General features: G+C 39.8%; 2 protein-coding genes across 4 annotated transcripts in view; one reads left to right on the top strand and one right to left on the bottom strand.

The window, feature by feature from the left end:
• Positions 1–24859, bottom strand: part of mrps27 (mitochondrial ribosomal protein S27) — a 69267-nt gene extending 44408 nt beyond the window's left edge. Inside the window, exons 1-4 of the mRNA XM_043702781.1 lie at positions 24706–24859; positions 21056–21136; positions 10090–10160; positions 5533–5591 (exon numbers count right to left, since the gene is read on the bottom strand). Coding sequence (XP_043558716.1) covers positions 5533–5591; positions 10090–10160; positions 21056–21136; positions 24706–24772 — 278 coding nt within the window. The 5' untranslated portion in view covers positions 24773–24859. The remainder of the gene's footprint in view (positions 1–5532; positions 5592–10089; positions 10161–21055; positions 21137–24705) is intronic.
• ptcd2 (pentatricopeptide repeat domain 2) overlaps positions 24726–27563 on the top strand; it is a 35471-nt gene continuing 32633 nt past the window's right edge. For 2 of the 3 annotated variants that reach the window (XM_043707813.1, XM_043707804.1), the window contains exon 1: positions 24869–25088. In XM_043707813.1, the coding sequence (XP_043563748.1) occupies positions 24989–25088 (100 nt within the window). In that variant the 5' untranslated portion in view covers positions 24869–24988. Of the gene's footprint in view, positions 24781–24868; positions 25089–27563 lie in introns of those variants that run through there. The other variant, XM_043707823.1, reaches the window with a different exon arrangement.

The following is a 27563-nucleotide window of genomic DNA, read 5'->3' as shown; positions in this document are numbered from 1 at the left end:
TGCAAGACCTCTCATTTGCTCACATTGAATTCCATCAGCCATTTCCTGGACCACTCCTCCAAACTGTCTAGTTCCTTCTGCAGCCTCCCCACTTCCTCAGTACTACCTGCCTGTCCACGTAACTTTGTATCATCGGCAAACTTCGCTAGAATGCCCCCAGTCCCTTCATCCAGATCATTAATATATAATGTGAACAGCTGAGGCCCCAACACTGAACCCTGCGGGACACCGCTTGTCACCGGCTGCCATTCCGAAAAAGAACCTTTTATCCCAACTCTCTGCCTTCTGTCAGATAGCCAATCCTCAATACATACCAGTAGCTCACCTCAAACACCATGGGCCTCACTTTGCTCAGCAGCCTCCCGTGTGGCACCTTATCAAAGGCCTTTTGGAAGTCTAGGTAGACCACATCCACTGGGTTTCCCCGGTCTGATGGGTCAGTTTGGCTATGCTTCAGATATGTTGATGGCAAAGTCAAGTAACTTCTGTTCAAAATACTAGCTTCAGAAAAGAGATAATTTAATTATATAATGATAAAGGTGCATAATATACTATCATCTGGGTTTTAAAGTAGAAATAAAATAATGGTGTGGTTTCAGTGCTGTGAAGGTTTTCTTTTACAAATGGTCAGAAAGCCATCAACAGCAGTGAGCTAGCTGTGGCATGTTTGTTTCCAACGAGCATGTGAGTTAAATTAGGTGTGAAGCAGGATAATTGCTGTAGTACTGATGAAATGGTTAAAAAATTTACCTTCTATGGCAGACAAAATAAATGGAAGCAGTAGTGATTTGAGTACATTTCAGAATAATCAGAGTTTTCACTTCAAGAGAACAATTTTAACCTAGCAGGAGGTTTTTATTTTGTGAAGCCTCTGAGCTGTGAAACTTTGTGTGCAAATTTTCAAGCTGTCAAAACTGAAAACAGGCTCAGCTCATCAGAATTGGAAAGAAATCACTAGGCCATCCAAACTGGGCCTGGACATCCTAACTAAACAGTACAACACTGAATTAGCCATGATATTTCAACTGGGACTTAACCAGTATTCTGTAAAAGGTGTTAGCACAACACTATTCTATTCTATGTCTCTATTTATTAAACCAATGATCCCCATATGCCTATTAGCCTTCTCAACATATTCAGTTAAAACAAAAATTAAAAAGTTAATGTAGGAGGGGTCATAGTTACTGGGATTGAGTATCTATAAAGGATATTGTTGGGAATAATACTGAGGCTTTGTTTTGATGGTTCTGGCATGATCTTTCTATCCTGTATTACATATTTAGCTTTGGTTTTCTTCTTTTCCTTTAATTTAGCTAAAGAATTGGGCAGCCTCATGTGAATATGTTCAGTGACTAAACAACTGCAAAAATCAAATTTGTGATTGATCAAGCCAGGTTTCAAACTAGAATCCAACTTGTCCAGCATTACCATCAGATAGGATTATAACAATATCTGAAGCTTGTTTGCTGATGTATTTTCATAATTTTAAGATATATATGTATAAATTATGTGGTGTCAGTTTCAAGAGCTTGTGTGATTGCACTAAAAATGAAATCTTGAAACTGAAACAAAATCTAGCAGAATTTTGTCATTATCCAACAACAGTAATTACACAAGAACAAATCACGACAAGCAGACCAAACACAGCCAGACACTCTAACCACCTTACCATACATCGAAGAAGTTTCAGAAATGACAGCCAGACTACTAAGACCCCTCGGAATCCTAGTAGCACACAAACCCACCAACACTCTCAAACAAAAACTAACAAACTTAAAAGACCCAGTATAACACATGGACAAAACCAACGTCATCTACAAAATTCCATGCAAGGACTGCCACAAACACTTAATAGGACAAACAGGAAGAAAGTTAGCCACCAGGATACACGAACACCAGCTAGCCACAAAAAGACACACGACCCTCTCTCCCTCGTAGCCCTCCACATGGATGAAAAAAACCACCATTTCGACTGGGACAACACATCTATCCTGGGACAGGCGAAGCAAAGACATGCCAGAGAATTCCTAGAGGCCCAGCACTCCAACCACAACACCATAAACAAACACATAGATCTAGATACCATCTATCAACCCCTCAGAAAACAAACAGGAAATGACATCACCACAAACTCCAGGAACCCCATCCAGGACAAACATACAAATAGAAAGCATGGAGACAACAGCTTCGCTTCACTTGGAGGTCACCACTGATGATGTTACCTAGCCAGGTAATGGAACGTCTGGATATCAAACCTACAGCTCAGCAAGCAAACCTACACCCTAAGTAATTACACAGATTCTCATTTGAAATCCATGTGCTTTGAGATGCCTCTTAATACATATTAAGTCCTACCAAATAAGTTGATATTGTATGTTCCCTAGTTATTAGAAATTGCCAAGTTTTTAGTTGATGCATTCTATAAAACTGCAAAATGGCATTTTTAAAAGCATTTGTAGTTTTAAAGTAATTCATATAAACATGGAATTATTTCGCATAGGAGGCAGCAATTCAACTGATCCTACCTATACACATGTTTTGAAGAGCTGTGCAGAAAATTCCACTATTCTACTCTTGCCCTTCAATCTTTCCTGATAATGTAACTACCCAATTCCCATTCAAAACTACAAGACAATCTGCTTCCAATACCGTTTCAGCCAGTGCATTCCAGAACGTCAAAACTTGTGTTAAGATGTTTTCCTCATTTTAACTTTATTCTGTGTTCTCAAGTAAATGGCACCTAATTGAATATTTTTAAGATACAGATAGATAGATATGTGTTAGGGAGAGGGAACAAGGTTTATCAGAGGTTTGATTTGATTTGATTTGATTTTTTTCATCACGTGTACTGAGCTACAGTGCTTTACAGGCAGATACTATACAATTGCATCAGGGTAACAGATGGAAATGGAACAGATGGGAATGTGAAACTCAAACACAAACTGCTTAGCTATAATCTTATTGAATACAGGAGCAGACATAAGGGGCTGAATGGTCTACTTCTGCTCCTACTTGTATGTGTTCCATAATACTGGAATAAAAAAATCTTTATTTTTTCCGTCAAAGTCCTTTATAATTTTGAACACCTCCATCAAATTTCTACCTAACCTGTTTGCTCCAAGGAAAACAATCCCAGCCTCTCTATTATCACTGTGTAATTGACATCCAGTGTCTCTGGTGCCATTTTAACAAGTCTCTTCCACACCCTTGACAAGGCCAGGACATCCTTCCTAAACAGTACAACACTGAATAAGGTATGATATTTCAACTGGGACTTAACCAGTATTCTGTAAAAAGTGTTAGCACAACACTATTCTACTCTATGTCTCTATTTATTAAACCAATGATCCCCATGTGCATATTAGCCTTATCAACATATCCAGAAATCTTCAAAAACAATTTTATGTACTGTTGGGTTATTTCATTTTTCTCACAACTTCAAGAGTTACTGGTACTTTGTTACTCAATCTATAGTCCATGTAATTCAACTTTTCATTTCTAATATTTGCAATGATTTATCTTCTGCAAGATTTTGCCAATTTTTGTTCAATGATTAGAAATTCTACAAACCTGCAATACTAATTTCTTCAAGACAAAAATGAGGATAAGGAACAAATGTGCATCACATTTTGTAACTTTGTCTACCAGTATCAGCTTGAATTATTCAAGACTCCAGCATTACTTAGACCTGAAGCAGAAATGTCAACTTACAGTAATTAGCAACTGTACTCCAAGTTTTATGCTAAAATGCAGCTGTCTCTGTTTTCTAGGATATTTTTCATGTTTCCCATTTAACATGAGCAGACGTTTAATGTGGATGACTTGTTGCTTAGTCAGCTTGGCCTGGCTCTGCAAGTCTTGCCCTGTCTTCTGCCTGATCACAGTCTCTTGCTTAATATCTTCAATGCACAAAGTTCTAAATGTAATTTCAGTTTTAGATTGTAACACAAGGAAATAAATGGTTGTTTTAAACAACTCTGTTGTTTTAAATTTAACATAAGGTATCTACAAAGTATTAAATGCTCACTGTTACATGGAATTTACTGCATAGAAAACAGACCATTCAGCCTAATTGGTCTACATCGGTGTTCATGCTCGACATGAGGCTCCACTCTTCCTTTTTATTGAACACCATCAATTATGATTCTATTCCTTTCTTCTTCACATTTTTTTAACCTTTCCTTGAAAATAATCTGTGTTATTTGCCTCAAATGCACCATGTTGGAGTAAGCTCTTTGGGTAGAGAGGTTCTTCTGAATTTCCCTATCGGATTTACTGCTTGGAAAAAAATTACAAATGAAAATCGCAAACCACATTAACACCTGCTTCAGCATCTTTAATAGAGGGAAAACACCCCAAGGCATTGAACAGGAATGTTATCAGATCATTTCAACATCATACTACATAAAGAAATATTAGGACATGTCACCAAAGGTTTGGGCACAGAGATGGGTTTTAAGGAGCACTTTAGTAGATTACTATTTTAGTAACACAGAGAACCTCGATCTCTTCATTTCCAACTGCTGCCGAGACATTAACCACTTCAAATTGTCTACCCCCTCCTCCACTCCAACCTCTCACCCTCACAACGCGCAGCCCTCCACTCCCTCTGCTCCAATCCCAACCTCACCATCAAACCAACAGTTAAAGGGTGTGCAGTGGTAGTTTGGCGCACTGATCTCTACACCACTGAAGCTAGATGCCAACTCGAAGACACCTCCTCATACCGCCCCGTCAACCATGACCCCACCCACCCCCCCATCACCAAACCATCATCTCACAGACTATACAGGATTTCTGATGAAGGGTTTTTGCCCGAAACATCGATTTTCCTGCTCCTCGGATGCTGCCTCACCAGCTGTGCTTTTCCAGCACCACTCTAACCTAAAATCATAATCAAGTGACATGTGACAAAATTTGGACATTCAGCATAATTTCATTCCACCAGCAGCTGGTGAAGCCTTTCTAAAAGGTAAATTGATACAATTCTTGACAGACCAAGACATGCCTTGTAGCTTCTTTGAGAAGTATGCAATTAGCAGCCAAGCAGTAGAGAACAAAGTGAGTGAGTCTATCCTTCTCGTGGGAGTACAACATAAATCATATTACACAGAGACAGACAGGACCAACATGAACCTATTGCAGACCATATTTACACATTTTATTGTTAAAGCCAGTCCATAAACTTAATGTGGTAGAGAATTGCTGATTTCCTCCTTCCCAAGAATTTTAGAAAACATAACTTTTCCTTTATTGTAAGTTAATCATTGAAACCATTTAAGTGCCACATAATTTTTTTTCACATAATTGTAGCAAGCAGACAATTAGAGATACTGCTTAGTGGTGCAGAGGAAGAGAAACACAAAGAACATCACAATGACGAAAAACATATCATGATCTTGACACTTCTTTTTCTGACAGCTCAGGTTGTTATTGCTTTGTTTTGAATGTGCTGCCCAGAAACGGGTCATTGGGCAAGAAACAGAACAAAAATTTTACTCTTTGCAAAAAAGCTTGGGAAAATATGCTTACTTGTAAAGATAGTATTCAGCTTGCTCAACCTCTTCTCTTGAAGAAATGTTGTCAATAAACTGCAGGATTAAAACAATAAGCAGAAGTATTTATATTTGGCTTTAAATCTGCAGTTGTCCATGTATCATTTTAGCATGTAATGCTGTACAAAAGATAATCACTTAAATCACACTAATAATTCCACCAACTAAAGCCATTACATTGATTGCTATTAATGTTGCCATCAAACATGCGGAAAATATGAAGTAAATCAAACCTCTTGCACAAAGCATTAGTAGCTTTGCTGTTGCGGTTTGAAGCTATCTGACTATAAGAATACAAAATTAAATGGTGAAGTAATAAAATCATTTGACATGCTTCTTTACTACCAAATCAAGCAAGTGAAACCTGCAGGAGAAAGAAACTATGCTTCAATTAAAAAATGTATTTGCAGACATGAAAATATAGTCTCTATTTATGCGCATCTGGTCCTGTACTAAGCTTTTCGTTATTTTATTTACACATACAGTAAGAAGCTAAATTCTCTCGAGTGATGACATTTATTAGCAAGAGGAAATATCGAGAGGAAATAAGAAGATTCCATTCAATATTGTTTGCCATATGAATGGGAATCAGTAAAGTTTTGAGACAAGTCCATCTGACATTGTTCTCTCAATAATACTATTTAATCTTAGTTCAAACTATCTATTGACCTGGAGAGTTAAAAAAAGCTGTGTCACTTAAATTATTTAATCCAAAGTATTCATTCTGAAAGTAACAATTCTGAATTACTACGGGTGGACAGTAAGGCCTGATATTCTGTGTCAAGAATGTGGTGCTAGAAAAGCACAGCAGGTCAGGCAGCATCTGAGGTACAGGAGAATCGACGTTTCGCGCAAAAGCCCGTATTCTGTGTGATTACTCATGATCAGAAATGAAGTGGAACATACTTCTGTCAGGTCTAAGACAGCTCCCTAACCTTACCAAGTTTCCAGTCCAAGACTCATTGCTATACTAGCTCTAACACACTCATCTCTGAGCAGGAGTCATGGACAATAGAACTGTGTAGCTGTACTTCTGCATGTGCTGCGAAAGAGATGGCCAGAATCCTGTCGATCATATTGTATATCTTTCTTTTTAAAAGACAGAGGAAGGATCAAAAGGCGGAACAATACAGGAGGGGGAATCATGTTTTTGATTAGAGATAAGATTACAGCTGTATTTCGAGAAGATATTCCTGGGAATATGTCAGGCAAATTAATTTTTGGGTAGAACAGAGAATGAAGAAAGGGATGATTACCTTACCGGGATTGTACTATAAATCCCCCCAATAGTCAGCAGGAAATTGAGAAACAAATTTGTAAGGAGATCTCAGTTATCTGTAAAAATAATAGGGTGGTTATGATAGGGGATTTTAACTTTCCAAACATAGACTGAGACTGCCACAATGTTAAGGGTTTAGATGGAGAAGAATTTGTTCAGTGTGTACAAGAAAAATTTCTGATTCAGTATGTGGATGTACCTACTAGAGAAGGTGCAAAACTTGACCTACACTTAGGAAATAAGGCAAGGCAGGTGACTGAGGTGTCAGTGGGGGAGCACTTTGGGGCCAGTGACCATAATTCTATTAGTTTTAAAATAATGATGGAAAAGGAAAGACTGGATCAAAAGTTAAAGTTTTAAATTGGAGAAAGGCCAATTTTGACGGCATTAGGCAAGAACTTTTGAAAGCTGATGGGAGGCAGACATTCATCGGTAAAGGGACAACTGGAAAATGGAAAGCCTTCCAAAATGAGTTAATGAGAGTCCAGAGACAGTATGTTCCTGTTAGGGTGAAGAACAAGGTTGGTAGGTGTAGGGAATGCTGCAAGACCAGAAAAGTTGAGGTTTTGGTCAAGAATAAAAAGGTTTAGATAGCAGAAATCGAGTAATTTCCAGAAAAGTATAAAGGCAATAGGATTGTACTTAGGAGGGAAATCAGGAGGGCAAAAAGGGAATATGAAATAGCTTTGGTAAATAGGGTTAAGGAGGATCCAAAGGGATTCTATAAATACATTAAGGATAAAAGGATAACTATGGAGAGAAGAGGGCCTCTTAAAGATCAGCATGGCCATCTACATGTGGAACCACAGGAGATGGAGGCAATACTAAACAGTATTTTGCATCAGAGTTTGCTGTGGAGAAGGATATGGAAGATAGAGAATGTGGGGAAATAAACAGCCATATCTTGAAAAATGTTCATATTACAGAGGAGGTGGTGCTGCATGTCAAAATGCATAAAGGTGGTTAAATCGCCAGGACCTGATTAGGTGTACCCTAGAACTCTGTGGGAAGCTAGGGAAGTAATTGCTCGGACCCTTGCTGAGATATTTGTATCAGTGATAGTCACAGGTGAGGTGCTGGAAGACTGGAGGTTGGCTAACATGGTGCCACTGTTTAAGAAAAGTGGTAAGGAAAACTCAGGGAACCATAGACCGGTGAGCCTGACATCGGTGTTGGGCAGGTTGTTGGAGGGAATCCGGAGGAACAGGATTTACATCTAGTTGGAAAGGCAAGAACTGATCAGGGATAGTTACTATGGCTTTGTGCTATATTGTGGGAAATCACGTCTCATGAATTTGATTGAGCCTTTTGAAGAAGTAACAGAGAGGATTGATGAGGGCAAAGTGGTGTACGTGATCTATATGGTCTTCATAAGGCATTTGACAAGGTTCCTCGTGGTAGACTGGCTAGCAAGGTTAGATCACACGGAATAGAGGCAGAACTACTCATCAGAATACAGAACTGGCTCGAAGGTAGAAGATAGAGAGTGGTGGTGGAGAATTGCTTTTCCAGACTGGAGGCCTGTGACCAGCAGTGTGCCACAAAGATCAGTGCTGGATCCACTGCTTTTCATCATTTATATAAATTAATTGGATGTGAACATACGAGGTTTGGTTAGTAAGTGTGCAGATTACACCAAAATTGGAGATGTAGTGGACAGCGAAGGTTACCTCAGAATACAATGGGATCTTGATCAGATGGATCAATGGGCCAAGGCGTGGCAAATGGAGTTTAATTTAGATAAATGTGAGGCGCTGCATTTCAGAAAGGCAAATCAGGGTAAGACGAATACACTTAATGATCAGGTGCTGGGGAGTGTTGTTAAACAGAGACCTTGGATTGCAGGTTCATAGTTCCTTGAAAGTGGAGTCACAGGTCGTGAAGAAGGCATTTGGTATGCTTGCCTTTATTATGTAGTGCATGGAGTGGAGGGGTTGGGAAGTCATATTGCAGTTTTACAGGACATTGGTTAGGTCATTTTTGGAATACTGTATGCAATTCTGGTCTCCTTGCTATAGGAAGGATATTGTGAAACTTGGAAGGGTTCAGAAAAGATTTACAAGAATGTTTCCAAGTTTGGAGAGTTTTAGCTATAGAGAGAAACTGAATAGCCTGGGGCTGTTTTCCCTGAAGCATCAGAGGCTGAGGGATGACCTTATGGAGGTTTATAAAATCATGAGGGTCATGGATAGTGTAAAAAAGGTAAAGTCTTTTATCTGGGGTTGGGGAGTCCAGACCTAGAGGACATAGCTTTAAGGTGAGAGGGAAAAGATTTAAAGGCAATCTAAGGGACAAATATTTCATGCAGAGGATGGTGCATGTACAGCACAAGCTGCCAGAGGAAGTGGTGGAGGCTGGTACACTGACAACGTTTAAAAGGCATCTGGATAGAAAGATGAATAGGAAGGGTTTACAGGGATATGGGCAAATGCTGGCAAATGGGACTAGATTAATTTAGGATATTTGGTCAGCATGGACGAGTTGGACCGAAGGGTCTGTTTCCATGCTGTACATCTCTATGACAGTCAGTCAATATCCCCTTTTCTATCCAAAATAGATTTAATTATTAAATCACTATCCTTGGCATGGAAGAAGTTGTTGTTGAGATACAGAGCCAAAGAAAGATTAAAAGAGCTTGACCTATTGTTTCATGTCAGCTCCCTTCTCTCATTAAGGTTGCTGTATGGTTTTACAATGTTGAGGACTGTTTTTGGAGGCAAGCTGGGATGGCAAGCAAAACATTAATTTGCTAAGATCTACTGGAGCCTGGCTGATGATGATGATGATGATGTTCAAGCTATAAAGACTACACTCAAAAGTATGAATTTGGCATTTTTCTCTTCCCCAACTAATCCAGCATCAAGCAAAATCACAATTTATTCGGGATATTTGAAGTGCTATAGTAAACACATAGAATTCAATTTGGTTCTCTTTGTGTTGCTGCCATGTTCCCAACAATGCAGGATGCAATTTTTCAGTTTTGCCTATGTTCCCTCAACTTACAAATAATTCTCAAACAGTATAATTTTGTTATTATAAGGATGCATTTAATAATTGGAATTTTGTGGAGAGTGCGATGATGATAGTGTTTTTAAAAGAGTTCACATTTTTGGAACCTAAAACATGATCTGTAAAAAGCATAGATCTAGTGGAAGTATTAAGATGAGAATCAAATAGCTTATAGTTGTAGATCTCTACATCATAAGATATGATGTCTGACTGGCAATAGTACATGGAGATGTCTGTCCAACTTACCCTTGCTATTGTCAATGAGCTGACAGGAAGCTTCTTCTCGTAGGTTACATCCATTAGCACAGCTAGTTCCGCTGATTGAAAGAAGCAGAATGATGTTTGATTATATGTATTCTGTTATTAGAGATAGAGAAACACCAATCAAAATATAAGTGAACTATTCTTGTGAAAAAATAACGAGTGCATTAGCCTTTTGTTTTAACAGTCTATAACTTTTCAGCACTATTTTAGTTTCTACTTGTGAACATGATATACTTCTATTATATTTAACAAATGCACTGCAAGCTGCAAAAACAAAAAACTAGTAATATGCCCATACATTTAGATTATTTCAGAGGTACCATATACCTTTTAAGAAAGATTTTTGACACTTAAATGAGAGAAAGAATTCCACACTTTGTTATTCAATCCTATTTAGCAAAGGCTTTGGCTTCTAGTGTGTTAACCTTGAAAAAGCACATTCGCTCTTACTAACTCAAACATTCAGTTGACTAACATTCAACTAAGATTACAAAACATGGCTCACAACATCATTTGCTCCAATTTCCTAAAAGGAACAATGAACTACTTCCATTGGAGACATTAGTTCCACCTAGCCTTTCAAAACAACATTTGAATTCCCTCACTTTTCTGTTGTGATCAGGTTTAAAATTAAAATGCATGTGGATTCAAGCAAAATGACTTTCACAAAAACTATTAATTTCATATATTGGCATTCTGAATTTCTTTGGAAATTTCTTCTGAAAATTCTTTGGGCTGTGGAGGTGGAGGGGAAAGGCGTAGTTTATTGGTGATCATTAGCAGAACAAAAGTAATATACAATCATGCACCATATATCTTGAGACTTGACAATGAGCTGTCTCATAGATATTTTAAAGCAAAAATTAGGTGCAAATGATAAAAATTCTCTGGAAAGATAACCATACTGCCACCTACTGCACTTTATCATTGCTCTAAAATGTTAACTGAGCCATCCATACGTCATTCCACTTGTTACAATTAAAGAAGGTTTCATACTCACCAAGCTATTAAAAGCTGTTAAATAATTAAATGTAACTTTAACATTGCAGGAATATCTTCAAAATTAATATTTTAGAATGCTCATTTGAATCACTTCAATTTACGTTAAATTGTCATGCATATTACAAGAGTACCATGACAAAAACTGCTGTATCCTCTTTATTATAAGCCATCAAGCAATTGATCAAGTATTCAGCCTTGCATTTCTTAGTAACAGTAATTTATTTTATATCTCAAATCCTCTCTTTGTTGTAAAACGACAGATTTTCTTTTCTGGATCATGTATTGTTTAAAAATCACAGGTTTCTTGATAAAAGCTTAATGAAATTGTAACATGAATAACTTATGAAGAATTTGTGCTTAAAGCTACAACATTTTTAAAAAATCTGAGACAGACTCCAATGTATTGAAACAATTGGAATGCTTCAGTAATTCTGTCACGATTTCTACTTCCAGCTCACACTCAGTTCCAATGGCTCTTGCTAACGGAAACAGAGCATAACACTGAGCAGGAGCTAGCTTTTGGGTCAGGACTCCAAAATCTGGGTCAAATGGGGGACATGACCACACACTGCTGGGGAATACTCAGCAGGATTGATTTTCCTGGATTGGCTAATTATTGGCTAAAGGAGAGCCTGACCACAAAAGTAAGCACAGCTTACAGGTTCCTGGAGGGAAATATTGGGCCCTCCAGCACTGAAGGTGCAGCAGGCTGGTTTTTCAAGAAAAACAGCATCCCAAAATGGAGCACCTGTGTTGCCACTTCCTGGGATCTGTGGACCTTTACACCAAGGTCCCTCTGTATGTCAATGCTCCTAAGGGTTCTGCCACTGTATAATTCACACCTGAATTTGATCTTCCAATATGCATCATCTCGCATTTGTCCGGATTAAACTCCATCTACCATTTCCTGCCCAAATCTGAAAGCTATCTATATCCTGCTGTATTCTTTGTCAATTCTCCTCCCTGTCTGCAACTCTGCCAATTTTGGTGTCATCCGCTAACTTCCTAATGAGATCATCTACATTTTCTTCCAGATCATGTATATATACACAATATACAAAAATGGCCCAAGCACTGATCCCTGCGGAACATCACTAGTTACTGATCTCCATTCTGAAAAGCACTGTCCTACTGCTACTAAAGTTCTGACGAAGGGTCACTAGACTCGAAACATTAACTCTGATTTCTCTCCATAGATGCCGCCAGACTTGCTGAGTTTTTCCAACACTACTCTGTCTTCTATGACCAAGCCAGTTTCGTATTTATCTAGCCAGCTCACCCCTGATCCCACGAGACTTTACCTTCTGCACCAGCCTGTTATGAAGTACATTATCAAATGTGTACAAAAGTCCATGTGGATAACAAATTGCCTTTCCCTCAATCATTTTTGTCACGTCTTCAAAAACCTCAATCAAGTTGGTGAGACATGATCTTCTCCAGACAAATCCTCGTTACCCATCACTAGCAAGTCCATTTGCTTCCAAATGTGAATAAATCCTGTCTCTCAGTATCTTCTCCAACAGCTTCTCCACCAGTGACGTCATGCTCACTGGCCTGTAATTACCTGGCTTATCTGATTTCCTTCTTAAACAAAGGAACAATGCAGGCCTCCTCCAGTCCTCTGGAACCTTGCCTGAGGTCACTCAGGAATGGGTTTATGTGGCAAATCTGTATCCTAGCCAGCAATGCAAATTTTTCCTGACTCCATGCTTGCTCCCAATACCAGCCAAGAATCTTGCTCACTCTTTCATTTCTGCTCCCCATGGGTAAGGCATAATTTCTACTTACAACAATCAGCACACAGACTGAACAATCAGTCCAAAACCAAAAAGGCAAGTAACAATATGAAGTCTGAAGATATGGGCCAGCTTGGTGGCTCGTAGTGCCTGGGTTCGATTCCATCCTCAGGCGACTGTCTGTGTGGAGTTTACACATTCTCTCCATGTCTGAGTGGGTTTCCATCTGGTGCTCCAGTTTCTTCAAAGTGCAAGTTGGGTGGACTCGCCATGCCAAATTGCCCATAATATCTAGGGATGTGCTGGATAGGTAGATTAGCTGTGGGAAATGCAGGGTTAGAGTGATGGAGTGGGCGTTGGATCTGGGTGGAATGTTCTACGGAAGGTCATGGATACTCAATGGCCAAATAGCCTGCTTCCACACTGTACAGAAAGCTCCAAAGATAATGTATTTACAGGCATTACTTCACATATTGGTAGCAAAATTGTAATGGGAACATTTGTTTGAACCAATGCAATTTCAAAATGTGAAATGCATTCAGTGAGTAACCATGGAATTCATCAATATTCAAGGGGTAACTGAGTAAGCATACTAGGAACAGATAGAAGTTAAACCGATTAAGTTCAATGAAGAAGAGTAGAAGGCATCTCATACAGATCATAAAGTGATTGCGTAGGTGAGCTGAATGGCCAAAAGCCTAGAGAGCTACAGAAGGTGCAGGAGTGAAACGAAAATGGAAATTTAAAGCAAAGAGAGTATAAATAAATATTGCCAAGTCAAAAATACTTTATGAGTACATCAGGATATCTAAGGAAACAATGGGGCCAAATGGAGAGTGTTCAAATGTGAAGGCAGAAGACAAGGAAATAGTTCTTAACGAGTACTTTGCATGTGTCGGCACTAAAAAAGGATATAACATAGACGCTCCAGTTCAGAAGGAGGAGTTTACAACATTGACGGGATAAAGATAGTGAACGAGGAGATATTGAGGAGTTTAGCATCTTTGAAAATAAACAAATTGTAAGGCTTGGATGAAGTTATCAGCAGCCATTGAAAGAGGCAAAGGAAGAAAGGCTCTGACTACCATTATTCAATACTCTCAGGGCACAGGCATGATGCCAGAGGACGGGAGGATGGCTAACATTGAACCATTCTTTTCTAAAATAAAGGCTAACAGAATAGACTGAGTAATTCCAGGCCAGTCAGCACAACCTTCAGGGTGGGATAATTATTAGAAAAAATATTGAGGAAGATAGATAACTGTTGTTTTGAAAGGCATGGATTAAACAAGGGCAGTTACCAGAGATTTGTTAAAGCAAGGTCATGTCTGACTAATTTAATTGAGTTTTTTTGAAGAAGTGACACGATGACCAATGAGGATAGTGTGTTTTATGTAGTGTAATGGATTCTTGCAAATCCTCTGACAAGGTCCCAAAAGAAACAGAGTGGTCAGAAAAGTAATAACTCAGGAGATCCAAACGCAAGTGACAACTTAGAAGCTAAGGGTAATGGTCAATGGATTTTTTTTATGACTGGAAGAGATTTCCTGGGCTCAGTACCTTTTCCATTGCTTTTAGTGATAAATATTAATGATTAAATGTAAGTATTAAAATTAAGAAGTTTTAAGGTCATATAGTAATTGGTCATGTTGTTTATATTCCTGCTAATCCCTGATGAAGGGCTAATGCCCGAAACGTCGATTCTCCTGCTCCTCGGATGCTGCCTGACCTGCTGTGCTTTTCCAGCGGTACACCCTTGACTCCTCCATGTTATTTATAGTAAACGTTGTAGAACATAGGAAGATATCGATGGACTGGACAGCTCATACCATCATTGAGTTATACAGCTTCAGTCCAACTCCTCCAAGCTCACCAGATAGTCCAAATTAATCTAGTCCCATTTGCCAGCATTTGGCCCATATCCCTTTAAACCCTTCCTTTTCATATACCCACCCAATGCATTTTATATGTTGTAATTGTACCAACCTCCACCACTTCTGGCAGTTCATTCTATACACGCACCACTCTCTGCATGAAAACATTGCCCTTTAGGTCCCTTTTATATCTTTCCCCTTAAACCTATGCCCTCTAGCTTTGGACTCCACGACCCTGCGAAAAAGACCTTAGCTATTCACCCTGTCTATGCCCCTCACGACTTTTTCAACCTCCACAAAGTCACCCTTCAGCCTCCAGGGAAAATAGCCCCAGCATATTCAGCCTCTCCCAATAGCTCAAAACCCTCCAACCATGGCAACATCCTTGTAAATCTCTTTTGAACTCTTTAAAGTTTCACCTAAAGTTCCTATAGGTGGGACTCCAGAATCAATTTACAGTATTTCAAAAGTGGCCTAACTAATGTCCTGCACGGCCTCAACATGATAGATATGTGACAAATGGAATTCAATCTGAACAAGTGAGGAGTAATGCATTTGGGGACAGCAATGAAGATAAAGAAATACACAATAAATTGTAGGGTACTGCCAAATATAGTAGAACAGAAAGACCTTGGAATCGATAGATCCCTGAAGCCAGCAGACCAGGTAGAGAAGGTGAGAAAGAAAGCATATTGGAGCTTTTCTTAATTAGCCAAGCTATTGAATGCAAAACTAGAGAGATTATATTAAAACTGTATAAAATACTATTTGGAAAAAAGCTGATGTAATGCTTTCAGTTCAGCTCAAAAATAAAGTTAAGAGTACCTATTTTTACTAATTAAATAATTACTAAGTCAAAGCATACAATCCACTTCAATCTGTGAAAACAGATCTCCTGCAGAGCTAATCAAATAGTGAGTCATATCAGAAAAATAGATGTCTAGCTATTTATTTCAGTTGATAGAGTTCACAAATGGCTTTATAAATGCTTGGCTGAGTTCCAAGACTTCCTATTGGATTATTTCAGCAGGAATTTGTGGGTAAGTGAGTAGGATGCAGGAAACCATAAAAGGGGTAATGGGAAAGGAAGGATATGGAAGGATTATAGGGGCAATGGAAGGAGAATATGGATATGGATAAGACCTTTCAAACATACATTTCAATCAGTTTCCAAATCCATGCTGCTTTTCACAACTCCTCTGAGTACCTATGAAATATTTTCCCAAGATCTTGACCTAACTCCATGAAAATTGTAGGGGGAACAGGAGGTGCCTACAGCAGCAACAGAACCAGTCAGGTCAGGATTACAGAGTGTCAGTTCACTATTTTGCAATCTTATCCCTTCCCAGTGCCAGGAACGAGAATGGAATTCCTGGAATGGAATCCCGTCTGCCATAAACTGCTGCTGTGCATTCAACACTGATGTCAGACAAGCACTGTTGAAAGTCAGAGGTAAGTGTTATGGACCCAACCAAAATATATTAAGACAAGAGTCCAGACCCTATCATTTCCTTATTTTAAAGTAATTGCCAGACGTTGCAAGTTGAGTTGTCAAACTATCAACTTTAAGCAAAACACACTTGATTTTTACACTACATTTAAAATACAGACAAAATTAAAACAAAAGAATTGGCTTAACACTAACGGTATTGAAATTCTTAACAAAATAATATCCACATAAACTAATTAACGGTTCCAAGATAGCAACATCTCATAAATTCACCCTTGGCAAAGACAAATTCATAATGTCATTCAGCATAAAAACAGACCCTGCGGTCCAACTTGTTCATACTGATCAAGTTTCCCAAACTAAACCAATCCAAATTGCCTGCATTTGGCCCATATCCTTCTAAATGTACCTGTTCAAATGTCTTTTAAATGTTGTAACTGTAGCTGCATCTATCACTTCCTCTGACAATTCGTTCCACGTATGAACAAGCCTCTGCATGAAAAAGTTGTCCAAAGGTCCCTTTTAAATCTTTATCCTCTCACCTTAAAATTATGCCCTCTAATTTTGAACTCCACAATCCTAGGGGAAAGACGTTTGTTATTCACATTACCTATAAACTTCTAGAAAGTCATCATTGAGCAGCCCACACACCAGTGCAAAAAAAAAGTTCCAGCTATCCAGCCTCACCTTATAAATCAAACCCTCCAGTCCAGGTAACATCCTTGTAAATCTTATCTGCACCTTCAGTAAAATAGGTTGTTTCACATTCAATTCTAGCAGCAGGAACAGCTTTTAACTGCATAAGGGAGAGGAAAAACAGCTTCCACATCTGGCTTCAAGACTCCAGCAGCAACTGCTACTGAAAGCTAAAACTAAAACTTCTGGTTCTATGGGACCTTGACCCCACCCATTCAGGCTGCTTTAAACTTTACTGTTCCAACTTAAAAAAAAAACCAAAAACCTCCCAAGCTGTTTACTGGATTCAAATAGACAGCTCACACCTCTGTCTTAAAACCTATGTTCAAACGAAAACCAGGACAACACTCTTAAAGCCAGAGTACCATCATAAAAGGGAGGGGTTGATAGATGTTGGGTGCAATAGATCTGGGTGTTTATATGTGGAATCTAACGCCACGTTTACAGATGATGAATGGAAGTTAATACCTTCCCTCAAAGTGAAGTTGATGAGGATGATACATTTAACCAAGTGGGAGAGTAACGTGTGGGGTACCCACTGCATTCCAGACTCTGTCCTAATCAAATCTGGAGGAGAAGTCCTTTGACCAGCCTCTTGGCCATGAGCCAATAGAGACCCTTAAGGAGGCAATTACTGACCGCCAATAGGGTCTTCACACTATCACTGGTATTCACCTAGTGGCTGTCAGGGACTTGCCACGTAGGAACACTGGCTTTTAGAGTGTTGTGGGAAATAAGGAGTCCCTCATTCAAAGGAACTCAGTACATAATGGAGGAACAGGGAAGAATAGGCCCAGCACTGACCAGCGCCCCCAGGCCCCAATCCCACGACCTCCAATCCATCATGATTCATCAATAGCCTTGATGATCCAGTCAGCGTATCCCTGGCAGCTTTCACTCATTGCTACAAGCCTTCGGGCCATTTTGTTGATCAAGGATAAGGCACACCACAGCTCAGTTAAGACCCTAATTGGTACTTAATTAGGGGGAGGGGGGATAAAGGGAGGGGGGATAAAGGGGGCAGGGTGAACCTTCCCAGAAGGAGGCAATGTGGGATCACAATACCAGTTGATTTCATTAAATACCATCTGATGCCTAGAGACTAAATATAAATGCAGAAGTAGGAAGGGGCCAGAAATAATAGTGTGGAGGTGGGAAAAGAAGCCAGTGCAGGTGATTCAGTGTTTCCATCTGGATAGATAAGAATAGAACTCGGCAGGCCAGTTCCACTCAGCTGAAGAATACAGGAGCAAAAAAGGATTTTGAACACTCCAAACACATGAAAAGGATTAGGTGAGATAGTCCACCAGGGTCACAGAGGTGTCATTTTTTTCCTAGCTCTTATAGGAAGAGAAATCTGACTGAAGACAAGTGAGCATGGTATTGTGAAAGTCGTGAGCACACATTTGGAAGGTGACAACATGTTCAAGACTTTGGAGAGGAAAGTAAGATTCAAGGTGCTGCAGTACTTTAAGAAAGACAGAGGAGTGACAGAGGAGTCAACGTGAGAGTCAAATAATGGTGCAGAACCCAAGATGAACAATGATTGAGGTATGTAAAGCAGCTGGATGGAGGTGAGAGGCAGCAGTCAGGCTGAGTGCGTAAGAGAGAGAAGATAAAATGAAAAAGTGGAATCTGTAAAGGAAGAACAGCAGCTGTAGATTTTTAAATGCCAAGATTGCCTGTCTGAATGGTGTAATGCTACCTGAACAGGCTTGAGGCAATCTCAATGACTTTTTCTACTGCTGAATGCATGATAATTCACTAGAAATTAAAGCTGATTTAATTTAACTTAATTCAAACTAAATTGATCAAACACCTTCCTCTCTGTTTTCAATGAATATTTTAGAGAAAAATTTGGTAAATAATCACAATCAAAAAGTAACTGGAAATTTAAAAAAAACAAATTACTAGGACAAGGAAATCTGATAGATATCCACAATAGACACTATAACCATGTTATCCAGGATACACAAAAAAATACATCTGCTTTCAGAATAATATTCCTTAAAGTGCAAGAAATCTCCCTTTACTCTGGAACCTCAAGGTTTCAGTTTCTACTAATCTGCCATTAAAGCACAATTTGCTTCTCATTATTTCTGAAAATTGTTCAAATTACTGTTGTCATTCTACTGAACCAGCCAGCACTCCAAAGGTGTGCCTTGCTTATTAAATTGTGGGACAAATGCAAGATTTAAAAGAAAAACTTAATTAAGTCAATTGTATTGGCCCTCAGAAAATAATTGCCTACTTTCTGCCTCCTGACTCATACAAATTCAAAATCACTTGAGCTGGAATGAACAAGACTCAGTAAATTACTTGTAATGCACAGATGTAAAGTGTAATTGGAAACGAATTGTGTTTGAAAGGAGTTTACCCTCTGGCAGATTTACAGGCACATAAAATAGCATCCGATATATCGACAATGCGTTTTTGCTTATAGAAGCAATATTAATGCTACTGCCAGAAGTAATCTTTTCACATAAATTTCCCATGTGACAGTTCCATAATGAGCATCAACCTTACAACCTCTAAATTCTCACAAAACAACTTATGCATCAAATTTAAATAATATTCCATGTGAAATTTCTACAATACATACATTTTATTCCCCATAAAAAGATTTTTAATAACAAATTTTCATTGCAATTACTCCTTTAGAAATTACAAAATATGATGCCATTCTTAAAAAAACATTTTTCAGTTTCTGTCTTTTTCCAGTGAGGAGGAATCAGATTCTTTCTGGCTTTGGGCGAAACATGACAGCACAAATTTTGACACTCCTGGAACAAGGATACTGAAGCAATGACAAATAAGGAAGTGGATGGAATTAATTATTTTGTTTACAGGACAAAAATGATATATTTTACAGCCCTTCTGCAAGATGTCTTACTTCATAGTTTTATGAAAAGATTTTTAAAAATGTTATTTCCATGTCACCATCAGCCCAATCACTGTGGATACAATGGGAAAAATAACTCCACTTTACAAGGCAAAGGATTAACTGCCACACAAATGCCAGTTAATAGCCATTTCCAACAAGAGAGAATCTAACCAGCACTCCTTGACAGACAATGATATCACCATCACTGGAACCCCCATTATCAACATCATCAGGGTTACCAATGACCATAAATTTAACTGGACTAGCCATATAAATATTGCGGCTATAAGACAAGGTTAGAGGTTAGGAATCTTAAAGTGAGTAACTCCCCTCCTGAGTCCCCAAGGTTTGCCTATCATCTACAAGACACAAATCCAGATCAGCAAAGTGTACCATCTAAAACTGCGCTGCAGATATTCATCAAAGCTCCTTTGATAGCACCTTCCAAACCCATAACCACTACCATCTGGAAAGACATGGGCAGCAGGTACATGGGAACACCACCACCTGCAGTTTCCCATCCAAATATTCAGACTTGGAAATATATCGCTGTTCCTTCACTGTTGCTGGACCAAAATTCTGGATTCCTTCCCTAACAGCGTTGTGAATGTAACTGCACCAAATCGACTGCAACAGGTCAAGAAAGCAGCAAACCACCAAACTCACAAAGGCAACAAAGGATGTGCAGGAAATGCTGGCCCAGCCATCCCCTTTTTTTGAGAAAATGAACAACGTGTTTCACATCCTGGGGGGGGGAATAATCTATGAGGAGAAAAACAATAGGTAACTACCTCATTACATATCATCAAAGTATGTGGCAGCCAAAAGATACAAATGTTTTGAATATTATTTTCCAAACAATTGGAACTCCAGCAAAGTACTTTAACAATACCAGATGTTTGGAAATACATTTGTGTCTACTTATAAAATCATTATTTTTTTTTTTATTTTCCTCCAGCCTGCATATGCTTTTTCTGGGGTTTTTCATTCTACACTCTGTTTCAAGCTAGTTTGTTCTGCTTTCCAAATGCTTTCCTACTACCACTTTTTTTAGGCCTGCAACAGAGAAATAAAGCTAAGCCACATCAGAGCTTCTCATTGTTTCTGCACTAATTAGATGACAACCATAATACTGAAGAATTAACTATAAATGTGGGGTTTGAATACAGAATACCCATTGAATGGTATGTAATTATAAGAATGGCGGGGGGTCTTTTCCAAAATTTATACACAAATACAAATACTTACTTACAAAAGAAATAACCTTCAAAAGCTGAAAGTTACATCTTAAAGGTTTTCCACTTACCCAGATTTTGAGGGTCTTTCTGTCTCTGGTCCCATTTCTGACTATCTAAATAAGCTGCAGAGAGCAGGCACCTTTTTGTTACTGGAAGAAAAGTACGAACAAATTACGTTTACAGTCATAAAACAAATGAGAAAACTGGCTGGTCCACCATGTCTATGGTTTCCAAATGAGGTACAACCAGCAAATAAAATCTTCTTCATCCTGCCATCTCTCTTCCCCTCCACCCCCAATCTGCGGCCATGCAATTCTACAGCAAAAGGCAAAATCCTTGGGTGGTTTAAATGTCTGTGCAAAGTTCTTCATTGTGTTTAGATTAATTTCATGCTTTGCAATCCAAAACAGATCCTCCCACAACTAAATTTGGACAGAATCTTTTCTCCTAATTATGTCCTCAGTAATTTCTTCATACATGCAACCCTTTTCCAAAATAAAATGGCAAATTCATTAAGTCTCCTTATGGCTATGGAATTTTAGAATAGTTCTTAAATGAGTGGCCTTCCTTCTTATTACATCAAATCACACTGTCAAAACTCAAAATAGGTTAGAACGTGCAGTAGAATGCATAATCAGATCAGCCCTCCAACAGGCTGGAGGGGCAAATTGCCTGCTCCTAAATCCACATAGCAGCAGGTGAATCCAAACTCTGTCTGAAGAAATACAAAATCAGTTCTGTGACTGGGTCAATGCTATTAAAAAGGATTATATTTTGCATCATTCTTCCTTTTTAAATGACTCAATCTTATGATTCTCGGTCTACTGCAGGTTCTCGCGTACTCATTGCAGTTATCGTGTACATATACGATCAACATTCATGCCATACTACTTTAATTTTACATTTTTAGTTATCACCCTTTGAGATGAGAAATATAAAAATGTTTTGACATCACTGTCTTGTTATGCAATAATATTAAAGTGTATTAAATCTCAGCTTAATTAGGGCAGCAGGATGGCTCAGTGGTTAGCACTGCTGCCTCACAGAGCCAGGGACCCAGGTTCAATCTGTGCCTTGGGCGACTGTCTGAGTGGAGTTTGTACATTCTCCCCTTGTCTGCGTGGGTTTCCTCTCACAGTCCAGGTGAATTGGCTGTGCTAAATTGCCCATAGTATTAGATGCATTAGTCAGGGGTAAGTATAGGGGAATGGGTTTGGGTGGGTTGCTCTTCGGAGGGCTGGTGTGGACTCGTTGGGCCAAAGGGCCTGTTTCCATACTCTAGGGTATCTAATCTTAAAAAAAAAAGCCTACTACTTCTTGGTAGTCACAAATAATATTTTCTCTGCAGCCAAAATGGGAGCAGCTATTTTAATAATCTGAAATCTCACTTTAAAAATAAAATAACTCTTGGAGAATTTTACAGACCATCTAAACAGTTTCAGACCTCCAACGGTCAAATTAGCTTCCTTTTATTTGTACAATAACATCCCAAGTCAGGTGCCACATGAATCTGAAAAAATTTAGACCTCAACCTCGGTAATGATAGGGATATGGGATGGACATTTAGGGTAAGGAGCTCAGCAAAGGCCATTAGGATGTCAAAATTACAAGTGCTCAGTTTCAAGCTAATGCTTGAGTTCTTGTGGTGCAATGGTAATGTCTCTACCTCTGAGCCAGAAGACTCAGATTCAAGTCTCACTTCCTTCAGAAGTGTGTAACAACATCTAAAAGCAGGATGATTACAAAGTATCTTCAAGCTAATGAAGAGAAAGAAATTAGTGTTGAGGAAATAGAGGTTGTGGCAGGGTACAAAGGCAATAGCCTCAGTTTTGTCAACGTTTAAGTGGAAGAAATTGTGCGTTTAAGTAGATATTGGATAAGTAGTCTGACAACAGATGCATTTAATGGATTGCAAATAGTTGTATGTGTATTCAGTGCACGTTTGGATGATATCACCAAAAGGCAGATTGTAAATAGAGGAAGATCACCAGTGGTAAACTGGACATTGCATAATGTCAGGTGACACTCATGAGCCAAGGAGAGGTACCGCTGTATATCTGCTGGTGTACATTATCAGATGTACGGAGGTTTAAACAAGTGCAGTTGTCACTATAGAGCACCAAAGATCTTTGCCCACATTTCAAATTGGAGCAAGTGACTGGCACTGACTCTGATGTGATAGCCCTGTCACGAAATCTCCCACATTATAATCTACTGAATTAAGTTGTTACCACTTAAATTTGTATCTTTACATTCATAGGGGAAATGCAAGAGCTTTTGGTGCTTCATCTGGATCCTAATAAGCCTACAATCACAAAGTTCCATACAGCAATTCTGTTGTCTCTCGAGAGTTTGATGTTGTGGTGTCACATGGAATACAGGATACCATCCTAATCTATTCCACTCGTTCAAGTATCCCAATAGTACATTAATAAAGATGTGAGTCGTTATTTCAACCAAGACCGTCTTCTGTACATAAAGGTCTAAGCACAACTTTGATTAATCATGTTTACAAAAACAAACTCGTACTGATGCTGCAAGTCTGAAATAAAAAGAAATGCTGGAAATATTGTTAACAAACCTGTTCACAGATTGGAAACGTTAACTGTTTCTCTATTCAGAGAATTTGCAGATGCTGCCAGAGCTGCTGAACACTTTCTGTTTTTATTTATCTACTACATTCCTAGTTGTCTAAGATTGCTGGACATTGGACTACAATCTATTCACCATGCAATTTTTTTAAACCAATCCACCCTTACAGTTACCCAACGTTATGTTCTTGTGGTTCTGTTCAGCGAGCTGGGAATTTGTGTTGCAGACGTTTCGTCCCCTGTCTAGGTGACATCCTCAGTGCTTGGGAGCCTCCTGTGAAGCGCTTCTGTGATCTTTCCTCCGGCATTTGTTATGTTCTCGGTAAAACCAAGGACTGCAGATGCTGGAAACCAGAGACTAGATTAGAGTGGTGCTGGAAAAGCGCAGCAGGTCAGGCAGCATCCGAGAAGCAGGAAAATCGACGTTTCGTGCAAAAGCCCTTCATCAAGAATAGAGGGCTTTTGCCCGAAATGTCGATTTTCCTGCTCCTCGGATGCTGGCTGACCTGCTGTGCTTTTCCAGCACCACTCTGATCTAGACCAACGTTATATTCTGCCATCAAACAGGAAATGGGAGAACCAACGTGCACATCCCAAGCATGTGGTAGTTTAGGACAAAAAGTCTCCATGTATCTCCGAAGAGCTGTTTTTAACTTGCAAATCAAATCGCTGTCAGACCAACCTGAACCAGGACACGAAGGTCCAGTAAAATTTGGGCTAAGAGGAGAGAATGCTGGAGAAACTGGGCAGCTCTGGCAGTAACCATGGAGAGAGGGGCCCCAGGCAAACCAGCGCGCGCTCGCGCGCTCACTACCTTCCATCGACCTGGGCGGGCGCGCTATACTATCTGCTATCGACCCCCGGGCGCGCGCTATCACTACCTGCCATCAACCCCCGGGCGCGCGCTATCACTACCTGCCATTGACCCCGGGCGCGCGCGCGCTCACTACCTGTCATCAACCTCCGGGCGCGCGCTATCACGACCTGCCATCGACCCCCGGGCGCGCGCTGTCACGACCTGCCATCGACCCCGGGCGCACGAGTGCGCTATCAAAGTCGAACAACGACCCCCGGGCGCGCGCGCGCTATCAAAGTCGAACAACGACCCCCGGGCGCGCGCTCACTACCTGCCGCGCCACCGCCGCCTCTCGCTCCGATCAGCCTCGCACTTTGCCGCAACAAGGAGGCTGCCATCTTGGAATGTACGAAAACAGGTCTGGGCCGGGAGGCGTCTAATATCTACAATAAATATACCGAAGTTTCATTTTTTTTCCCAAAGAGCATGTTTTGAGCTATCATACATTTTGACAAAAAAAATTAAGCTCTTTATCCAGGCCTGTGCTGATTTGACTCCTTCGATACGTTTGTAAACGACTCCTCCCCGGTCCCTGGTGGTAGTGCCCGGGTGGAATGGCGGTGATTGTGACGCGGGGCCTCGGCATTCTGTTTCAGAATGTTAGAGGCGGCACGTTCCACTATCAGTATAAAGCCCGCGACTGCTGGCGTTGGGGTGAGTGGAGCATCGGCGCCTTATGGGAGAGGGACAGGGACATGGGTGTGTCTCTCAGTGCTTTAGGGGAGATGGGACATGAGTATGAATGTCTTTCAGTGCTTTAGGGGAGATGGGACATGGACTTGAGTATGTGTCTCAGTTCTTTACAGAAGAGGGGACATGAGTGTTCATAGTTAGGGAGGGAGGGAGGGAGTGAGTGAGTGAGGATATATAGTAACTGCAGAAAGTTGCAGCACAAAGCGACTTGGGGGATACTTGTACAAGGAACATGTGTATCCTCGGTGAATGACTGAAGAAGCCTCACCGTTTCAGTCTTGATCGAATGAAGAGAGAATGGAACTTAAGTGCTCACAATGACAGGGCAATAGCCCACTGCGCAGTCCCTTTAAAGAGATGATGATTTGTAGACGCCGGTGTTGGAGTGGGGTGTACAAAGTTAAAAATCACACAACACCAGGTTATAGTCCAACAGGTTTAGTTTGAAGCACACTAGCTTTCAGAGCGACGCTCCTTCATCAGCAGCGCTCCGAAAGCTAGTGCTTCCAATTAAACTTGTTGGACTATAACTTGGTGTTGTGATTTTTAACCTTTTAAAGAGGAGCATTGTATTTGCAGCTTCTCCCAAGCTGCACTGATTTCAAAGTTCACGTGAAGGAATTTGAAAAGTGAGAAGTGTGCACAATGCCTTTTAGCGAGTGCATTTCTTGCAGTTGCTTGGCAGACTATTTTTAAAATGAGAAAAGTAAACAAAATACAAAACGCTTCTCTAGTTATTAATAAATGAATTGCTCCTTGATCGAGTATTGGTAAGATTCTAGTCATAACAAGTTGAACAACTGTTCTCTTCAATAAACCATAAATAAGAATCACGATGTCACCTGGAGAAGGAACACTGTGTTAGAGACCTTTTAGATCTTTATCTGTTTTACTCCTGTATTTAACCACAGGTCCTATGTTTAAACAGCTCTTTTCAAGGTTTGGAATACAAAAAAAAAGCCTTTCTTTAGCCAATATTTAAAGTCCGAGATACCATTGAAATATTAATGTTAGATGAAAGGTAGATGGAACAATGATCTCAATGTTCATGTTCGAAGCTGCACCTTATTAGAAGATAGTTTACTGGCAATGTCATAAGATTAGTCGAGGCATTGAATACAATTATGATTGAGCTGTCTATAATGTTAGTTAGGTCACAGCTGGAATACTTGGTGCAGTAATGGTCACCATACTAGGAAGGATGTGATTGCACCAAAACGAGTGCGGGTGAGATTCACAAGAATGGGTTTTGAGTTTTTATATTTTATTCTACAGCTATTGTACATGAAGGCACAGTATAGCAGACAAATGTAGATCTTCTCATGACCAACATCTGAGGTGCATCCAAATGGTCGGCCTTCGTAAAAGATGTGCCCTGGGCTGGAGCAATTTAGCTAAGGATAGAGGCTGGGGTTGCTTAGAGTATAGAAGGCTGAGGGGGTCTGATTGAATGAACAAAGTTATGAGGAAGGGTTTATCCTTAGAGACGGGACACTAACTGGGGCAACAGTTTTAAGATTAAAATGTAGCAGGTTTAGAGGGGATTTAAGGGAAAAAGAATATCCACCAAAGGGTGATGGATATCTGGAACTGAGTTCTAAAAGGGTGATAGAGGCAGTATCCATCAAAATATTTAAGAAGTATTCTAAATGGCTGAGGTATTAAATGAATACTTACAAGGCAGATGGAGCCCAGGTCATGATGACAAAGAACAAAACATAGCCACCTGAAAGGGTTTAAATTGATAAAGAGGTGGGTTTGTAACATGCAAGTCAGTATGTAAAGTTGATAAGGCACTAGGATCAGATGAAATGCATCCAATGATATTGAAGGTAATAAGAATGGAAATTGCAGAGGCACTGGCAATACTAAGATGATGAGACAGAGGAGCAGCGGTATGTCTTCCAATCTTCCCTGGATTCATGGATGATGCAAACATTAGGCCCTTGTTGAGGTGAAAAAAAAGTTTGTGGGGACAGAGGCCCAAGTGGAGACTAGGCATTTTAACTGATGTATTGTACGTGGACTTCCAAAAGACATTCAATACCGTGCCACCTAACAGACCTGTGAGGGAAGTGTTTCATACACAAGAACACCCAGTTATGTCTTTCCAACCTGAAAAGACCCATTAATCCTAACTTTCTGTATTCTGTGTGTTAACCTATCTTCAATCCAAATTCACCCCCAACTTCCTGTTTTGTGCAGGAACTTTACATGTAGCACCTTATTGAAAGCCTTCTGGAAATCCATACACTCTAATGGTTTCCCCCTTTCAGGTTGAAGTTTGCTCGCTAAGCTGGAAGGTTTGTTTTGAGATGTTTCATCACCATGCTAGCTAACATTATCAGTGAGTCTCTGGTTAAGCGCTGGTGTTATGTCCTACTTTCTATTTATGTGCCTTGATCTATTAAGGTGGGTGATATCATTTCTGGTTGT

Source organism: Chiloscyllium plagiosum, chromosome 2 (assembly GCF_004010195.1).
Source record: "Chiloscyllium plagiosum isolate BGI_BamShark_2017 chromosome 2, ASM401019v2, whole genome shotgun sequence".
In the NCBI taxonomy this organism is placed as follows: Eukaryota; Metazoa; Chordata; class Chondrichthyes; order Orectolobiformes; family Hemiscylliidae; genus Chiloscyllium; species Chiloscyllium plagiosum.
This window is presented reverse-complemented; position numbering and strand designations above follow the sequence as displayed.